At 35.6% G+C, this 7,892-nt stretch overlaps 2 protein-coding genes across 5 annotated transcripts in view; both read right to left on the bottom strand.

Moving 5' to 3' along the window:
- Positions 1-206: 206 nt before the first annotated feature.
- Positions 207-3,772, bottom strand: LOC113202519 (calcineurin subunit B type 2). Its single transcript, XM_026416781.2, has 6 exons — positions 3,622-3,772; positions 3,351-3,390; positions 2,420-2,596; positions 2,214-2,335; positions 2,013-2,135; positions 207-1,905 (listed from the first exon to the last, which is right to left on the bottom strand). The coding sequence occupies exons 1-6, from the start codon at positions 3,622-3,624 to the stop codon at positions 1,858-1,860; spliced, it is 513 nt and encodes a 170-aa protein (XP_026272566.1). The 5' UTR covers positions 3,625-3,772; the 3' UTR covers positions 207-1,857.
- Positions 3,773-4,494: 722 nt separating this feature from the next.
- Positions 4,495-7,892, bottom strand: part of LOC113202546 (protein angel homolog 2) — a 13,166-nt gene continuing 9,768 nt past the window's right edge. For all 4 annotated transcript variants that reach the window (XM_026416820.2, XM_026416819.2, XM_026416818.2 and 1 more), the window contains exons 2-12: positions 7,537-7,773; positions 7,155-7,457; positions 6,983-7,060; positions 6,717-6,892; positions 6,578-6,644; positions 6,303-6,494; positions 6,063-6,195; positions 5,693-5,978; positions 5,518-5,609; positions 5,302-5,439; positions 4,495-5,171 (exon numbers count right to left, since the gene is read on the bottom strand). In XM_026416820.2, coding sequence (XP_026272605.1) covers positions 4,979-5,171; positions 5,302-5,439; positions 5,518-5,609; positions 5,693-5,978; positions 6,063-6,195; positions 6,303-6,494; positions 6,578-6,644; positions 6,717-6,892; positions 6,983-7,060; positions 7,155-7,457; positions 7,537-7,708 — 1,830 coding nt within the window. In that variant the 5' untranslated portion in view covers positions 7,709-7,773 and the 3' untranslated portion in view covers positions 4,495-4,978. The remainder of the gene's footprint in view (positions 5,172-5,301; positions 5,440-5,517; positions 5,610-5,692; positions 5,979-6,062; positions 6,196-6,302; positions 6,495-6,577; positions 6,645-6,716; positions 6,893-6,982; positions 7,061-7,154; positions 7,458-7,536; positions 7,774-7,892) is intronic.

Below are 7,892 nucleotides of genomic sequence, written 5' to 3'. Positions count from 1 at the left end.
ATATACACATGTTGCTTTATAAGATTTGTGCAATAGTTTGAGGTTCTTTGAAGAAACTGGGGCAGATTTTCCTGCCTTTGAGAGGTGCTATGGGAAATCCAGGAAGCTAAGTATGTGGACTGCACAGGAACACTGAAACATCAGCAATTTACTTATCATTTGAAAGCTTGAGAAAAATAAACTGCTGAACTATGAAGAAAATAGGAGACCATCCACACAATAAATATATTGGTTTCATCTCAACAAATTGCACAAATCAAATACACAACAGCATATATAGCACAAAGTTCCCTCAGCAACCTCATAAGTAAATGACACAGTTGTATCACTGTACATATGTAAAAGTTTATAACTCCTAGCTACCTACTTAAGTGGACTTATCAGGGTCATATTATTGGCTGCTCATATACAAGAATTCAGGCAAGTTAAGAATTATACTATGAAGAAGAATGAGTGATTTGGCCGTAGGGTGAAAACATTATTCTTCAATACTAGAAACATATCACAAGAAGAGAATATGTATGTAGCAAAAGCTACCCGCAAGAAAATGAAGCTGCAGGCTATGACAGTTAGTTGTATGTGCATTTTTTTATATCACTTCAAGAAATTTAGGAGAGAGAATTTTACTACATTCCCACATGATTAAAACAAGTTTCTTTTTATTTAAAAAAATTATAACAATGATAGGATCAATGCTTCAAAGCTCTAAAAGGAACACTTTTATAAAATGCAATTACATCTCCCTGTGTCTGACGACTGCAGTTGGCAAGCTGATGGATAAACAACAGTCCAGAGCAGGCAATGTCTCGACGCAATGAGGGCCTGGAGAACCATTTCTGGCAAGAACAACACATGTTACACGCGTGCACAACGCAGCACAACTATATAGCACCATGAGCTGTTCCAAGGTTATTTCTTTTATGTCTGAGTCGGGTTAAGTAGTTATAGGCATTGTTTTTATGCCATTATATGCAAATCACAATGTATTTGATCTTTTATCACAATAATGCAAGATAAAGACTGCTGATTTTGCACAGTATAAAAACCAAGATTTACCAATTATACATGAAAATATTTAACCCTCTCGTGACATATCCTTCACTAGGAAAATATCATGAGGCAACACTAACCATTGTTTGATAGATAGATAAAACAAATTTCTTCAGCAGTACTTTTCAATGCAAGAAGATATTGCAGAGGAAAACATAGGTCAATGTGAGTTACCAATACCTGCACCACTTTAAATACAAAATTCTAAACTACAATAAAAGACAAGGAGGTTTCATCCACCCAAATGTGCTGAGAACAAGGTGAAAAATTAGAAAGTTCCAAAGGCTATAAATGAGTTTACCATAAACATTATCATTAGTTAACTTGAAACAGACATAAGAGAAACATTAAATTGTGATTTTTTTTTTTACAAATAACAACAATTTTTTCTTATAAACAAGATTTTAACAATATTCTTAGGAATAATTTCAAGAGAACAACCACAGGCGCCTATAAGTGTGTTTGTAGTCTAATTCACGCAGTAAATATTGACAGAGGGAGGAAGAGAAAACTCAGGAGGTTAAGTTGGAGCAGATTAAGTACAGCACACAACGAGGTGATGAGACGAGGCGGGATGCGATGAGATGAGATGGTCGAAACGACAAGATGAAAATGTATTAATAAATGTTATATGTTATACCTCAATATTGGTGCTTAGTTCTGTAGGTAGGTAGCATATATGGTTAAAACAGGGACACACCCACACACAGTCTGTGAAGGTCCACCAACACAACAAAATATAAACCCAAAATAAACAAGAGTCTTTGCTTGTGAGCTGGCAAGCCAAGCGAGTGAGTCAACCACAGACTAAACGTCAACAACCATCTTTTTATGAATGTCTGTGTTCCCAACAACCTGAAATTTGAAAATAAATTGTTAGGATGTGCTACAAAATTAAGTTTCAATAACCAAAAATTTCAAATTAGAGTAGGTCATTTGACAGATAGAGAAAGAAAACTTACAGCACAAAACTCCTCAAAAGATATTTTTCCATCTTCATCTTTATCCGCAAACAGGATTGTTTTATCAACAATCTGTTGCAACTGAGTATCTTTCAGGTTATTGCCAACCATCATTTTGAGTACCTGACGACAATAGACAATTGATATGAGAATTAACAACACTGCAGAGTCATATAGGGTTTAACAGAAAACCTTTCTTACCTGGAAGAGTTCACCATTCGAAATGAAACCATCATTATCCATATCATAAATTCTGAATGCAAACTTGAGTTTTGACTGTTTATCACCCTTCACACTGAATTGTGACACACCATGAATGAATTCTGTGAAGGAGGCAACACATTTTAAAGAAAGGAGGATCAGGGGAACATGTGAGGTTTCAGGTTAAACAAGTGTTATTGGCATACCTTTAAAATCCACTTCACCATTACCGTCTGCATCAAAAATATCAATTACACGTTGCACTAAAGGATTTTGTTGTAGCTCTGGGAGGCTCATAAATTCATCAATGCTTAATGCTCCTGAATTATCCAAATCCAACTTCCGGAAGCGTTTTCCTAGCCTCCGAATTTCATCTGCATCAACTGTAGAAATGAAAGAGGGTCAGTAAATTAGTCACCTGAAATACAAAAGTAATATACATCACAACAGAGAGGAGGACAGTGCCAAATAATTAAGTTCCTTCATACACCAACATCCTGGAACAGAGCCAAGAGCAAGAACTAGACTACTTGGCCAACTTCAAACAAAACTCTCACAATATGGATCCAAAATGAATAAAATAGGCTGAAGAATTAAATATTTCAAATATAAACCAATCAATAACACTGTGCAAAGAGTGGTAGAGTCAGACATGTGATTATTACACAATTATAAAATAAGAATGAAGGAGGAGTTAAATGACATATTCTCAACAAATCACAGGTGTCACATCATTTTGTAAATGAAATTAGACATAGGTTGAGCACAGTGATGACAATATTGCTTCAACAACTCTAAAATAAATGACAGAGTTTAAAATTTCGGTTCGTAATAAGTCACAATGGTAGAACAGATGTCATTCGTGGCTCGCGATCGATGCACACTATCTGAAGTGTAACTTAAATATACAACTATGAACAAGCAAAATCACTTTACAGGTCTGTAGCAGACGACTGCGAAATAAGAGTCACATAACCTCCAAAAGGGAGACATTGAACATGGTCGAACGCATGACAGGAGGTACAAAACAGAAAGATCGACGAGAAAACAGCACGTAAGTAACAAAAAGACAACGTTGGAGGAAATATGAAACTCAAAAAGATTGGCATATGTCAAGAAAAAATCTTCAGTACTTACAGTTGGAGCATAGCTCCATAGGTAGGGACGATTCATTCCCCTGAAACGAAGTTCAAAACATATAAGAAGAAGCAGATTTAAAAGATTCAATAATCACACTTACATCTAAGAAATATACAACAGGCGTAAACCGTGTTTCAGAAAATATTCGTGAGGTCGTTTATTGCTGTTGAGAACGTTTCTGCTATCCGAACCTTGCAAAACAATCCAACCTGTACTGCTGTACCCCTCAATAACCAGGGTTACATACGGATTGAGAGCCTTGACTTACCATTTAAGTAAATTTAAATTGCCCTGGTAGAGCAAAACAAGTTTTAACTGTCTAAATAATATTTTCAAACTCCTCAGCTGCAGTCTGAGTACCAGTGTGGTTCGTTGAATGTTTCTTTTTCTTGGGGGCTTTCCATTTACGTCCTCTGACAGTGGTCAATTTCAATGACCCTCAAAACTCAAGTATGCTACAGGCCGTTGTATTAAGTTGATATATATGCTGTCAAATCGCATTAAAGCCTCTTTCCTGACATGACTGCAAAATAGACTTTGAAATAGGTTTCTATGTACTCTTCTTTCGGTTTCAAAAATGGTCATTGCGTGACTGTATTGGTATATGACCCCGTACGACGTCGTCTGCTTCGCAGATATCGCAGGGGCAATGTGGGGATTAGCACAAGAGCAAAGTGCAAAAACCCAAATCTGATTTAAATAGGTACCCAGGGAACTCCAACTGTGATGGCCGATTCTTTTTCGATTCAAGTAGTAGGGTCGGACTAATTGCTGCGCTTTCGGATTTACTGGTGGTCGTTGACGAGCAACGCCTACAAGAGCATTAGCGCAAGTTGTTAAAATGATATCGGTGTTCCGTTTTAAATAAGTGGGCGGGCACAGTTGTGACGATCTAAACTGTGCTTGTTGCTCTGCACTACCAAGCAGAAAGTTTGGTGGTATTCAATAATCAATAGTGTGTCCCAACGTGTAAAAGAGTTTGATGTGGACTTCCCCGAGAAAGTGGCCACCGGAGGCATCAATACAGACCACAAAATGATGTAAATTTTCATGCTTTGGGAAGTTGTGTGAATATAAAAATAGCAACTGAGGAAAGAACTTTAAGCTAAATGTATGAAAAGTGAGAAGAAAAAGTTGCACATTCATTCAAAAAGTTATATTTTGAAGATATATACCTTCCAAACTTAAACAATATCTTGGCTAGCCATGCCAAGGCACAAATTGAAAAGTTTAATTTCTACACAATATCTTACAACAGGAGAAAAGAGTACTGATTGACAACAATGCAAGGAAATATAGCGTAGATTAAACTACATGGACAATGATATTGAATTTTTACATCTATATATAGTATCACCATAGCATGGACACATTTATTGAAACATTATGCAGTCCATAATACTTTAAAAAGAAAGAACAGTAGAAAAATAGTTGAGGATGTAGTAATGGTTTCAACAAAGAGACTTTGGCACTTGTCTTGTAACAGCCACAACTAAGGTACAAATATCACATTTTCAACAGTACAAGGAGTTGTTTTTGTTTTTGTTTTTAAACTAAAACTAATATACTGAACAGAAAAAAATAAAAACTGACGAATGATCAGACAAAACAGATGGAAATATAAGTCACAGTTTATGTTCATGAGATTGATCTCTTTCTAAAACAAAACGAGCCATTAGACTGAAATGGTCTGAGCCACAAACAAGGTTTGGTATTGATTTAAGCTCATTACATTGCCCCCTGCTGGGAAGAGAATAACTGGACAAAAGTTTTAGTCTACCCTCTTCAACTTGCTGGGTTTGTTTATTCAACGCTCCACTGAAACAGTAAAGATAAAAGGGAAAAAAATAATGGACAAGTTCTTCTTTTATAAAATAGTTTGCAGGGAGTAAATACTCCAAGCAAGTTATTTACAATATTCTAAATAACTATAAAATATTCTACATACCTATAAAAAATGTAGTCTACTGTTACCCAGTCTTCCTGGAAAGTAGTAGCTTCACAAATCCATTTTGAGGAAAGGCATTTATTATGTTTATAAACACTCTGAAAGTAAAATCTGTGAAATAGGAATCCTTTCTCAACCCTGGAAATCAAATTAATATTACAGTAAAAAGGCTCCTGCAATTTATTTGCACAACACTTTACAATTTAAAAGGCTGACCTCCCACAAAAATCCTCTTCATACAGAAGCGGTATTGTAGACTGTTTAAGAGTATAGCTTTGATATGATTTATAGGTTTCACTATTGTACAGCTGTAAATTTAAAAGAAAACAAATTACGGTTTCCAGAAGATACAATTAGAATTGGGAACAGCATTTAATTTGATGACACAGACCTTTGAAACCTCAGATATGTGTACCTTCTCCTTTCTTGAACCATTATTTTCTAGTTTCAATCGGTGCAGCAACAAACCTAAGTGTTGGCAGGAATTTGCAATTTGCAGCTCAAAAGGAAGTAAAACCTCTTGAAGAGCTTGCCCATAACACGGTTCAGCAAGAGATTTTGCAGCTAAGCCAGAATAACGTAAATTTCCTTGAACTAATAGGTTGTAAACTGGGGTATTGGGTTTAAGATTAAAATCTCCAGTAACTATTACAGGGAGATATTTGGGTTTTCCAGACCTGAAGCAAAATGTTGCAAATAAGAAAGCTGACTCACATGAAAGGATAGTAGTACCTAGATATGGAAAAGATATGGCTACATACTCTTTATCTAGGCCAATGTAGGCCAACCGGTCTAATTCTGCTAAGAGTACTTGAGTTTGAGCAAGTTTCACATCATGTCGCCTTGGATTGTACAAAAGATGAGTGGTGGCTACAACTATTTGATCATCAGAATCTGGAATTTCCAGGACAGTGCATATCAACATTACAGTTGCAAAGGAAAGATTATATTATAAGAATTTAAATGCATATGGTGACACTTTTGCATTTAAATAACATTACCATGTGATCCACATAAACCCAATCGTACAATTATTGCAATATTATAACGGTCTAGAATGGAAAGACCAGGTTTGTAGTATTGGTAATATTCTACTGGGGCCATATCAATAAGTTTAAACTTGTCTGTTTTGAAATAAATGGCACAACCATCATAATTGCTTGTAGACCTTTGTTTAAACTTTCCTGAATAGCCTGGGAATAGGAAACAAATGGTTAACAAAGGGCATTTTAGACAAAAAAATAAATAAGAAGTATCTGCTCTAATGTACACACACCTAAATCCTTTAACTTGCTGTAGAAGGAATCAATATGACTAGCTTGCACTTCTTGAAGACATAAAATCTAAGAGAAGAAAAGAAATTAATAAAGTCCAGGAGAAAGACATAAACTATGTCATCTGTAAACAATACTTACATCAGCATCTGCTTCAATAATTTCTTTCCAAAGAACTTTGCTCCGAACTTTCCATTCAAGTGCCCGTTCATCATTACGTCGATAGAGATGACTATGTTCCTCCAATAGACTTTGAGCTAACACGTTGTAGGACATAATACTAAAAGAATTATTTAATGGTTTCGAAGAATTTCCAGCTGGAAAATAAATAGATAATGAGGAAATATGCAATGTAAATATGCAATACTAATGTGAACATACAGAATAAATTAAAATACAGGTACTACCTTGATGCTGCAGTTTATCCCCAAATTCTGAGGGTTCCCATTTCCGAATGTCCATTAAAAGCCTTTTCTGTTGCTTTGCTGGAGGAATATAAAATACAAAGCAATACAAAATATCTAGTTGTGAGATATATCCAGAAATTGCGGTTGCTGATTCATCTCCTGATCACCATACCTTCATAATCTTCGTCATTTTCACTTTCTCTCCGTAATCTTTCGTAAGTATTTGGAGTGGGAGGGAGTGGAATATCTTGTAATCTGATAGAATCAGTATGTCGCTTGGAATGAGAAACCCAATTTTCCGGAGGTAAGGGTATATCTAAAGGTTTAACATCGAATGGTTTAGTCAGACAAAATTTGCTTTCTTTTGGTCTATTAGTATTTTTTTCTCTTTGGGTTGCTTCTTGATTTTTATCATAGACTACCATTATGTCATCATCAAGATCAATGCATTGCGTAGACGATCCTGATGATGTGGCTGCAAAAGTATAAATTGGTGAGAATTTAAAATTCAGGTCTTAATTTAGATTTACTCCCAAATAGAGGAAGATTCTCACCTTGAAATCCAGAGGCCATAGCTAGATGTAGTAATCTTTTGTTTTGTTCAAATTTCTTTCCTCTTTTCCGATCAGACCTGGGCAATTTGTCAAGGTGCCCCCTTCTAGATTTTTTGCGATGCTTATGATGCTTACGCTCTTCTTTATGAGACTTCTTCCTTTTGTGTTTCATGTCCAACCATAATCTTAGAGCTCACTGCTTGGAATTCTGCGTATCCACCAAACCTTAATTCAACTCTGTAGAGAAAATGTACGTTTGAAACAGCCCCAAGCAAACAAAAACATCACTATCTATATATTATTTCTAAACCTCCTTATCGGTTTTAAATAATTTAATAAATTTTAAATGGAGACAT

This window comes from Frankliniella occidentalis, unplaced genomic scaffold (genome assembly GCF_000697945.3).
Source record: "Frankliniella occidentalis isolate FOCC.00 unplaced genomic scaffold, Focc_3.1 Scaffold296, whole genome shotgun sequence".
In the NCBI taxonomy this organism is placed as follows: domain Eukaryota; kingdom Metazoa; phylum Arthropoda; class Insecta; order Thysanoptera; family Thripidae; genus Frankliniella; species Frankliniella occidentalis.
The sequence above is the reverse complement of the archived record's forward strand: the minus strand, read 5'-3'. Positions and strand labels throughout refer to the sequence as shown.

Coding starts and splice junctions, on each gene's coding strand:
- LOC113202519 (XM_026416781.2), bottom strand. Junction 2,597..3,350: donor TATGGAGCTATGCTCCAACT/GTAAGTACTGAA, acceptor TCATTTCTACAG/TTGATGCAGATGAAATTCGG. Junction 1,906..2,012: donor CTTTTGAGGAGTTTTGTGCT/GTAAGTTTTCTT, acceptor TTCAAATTTCAG/GTTGTTGGGAACACAGACAT.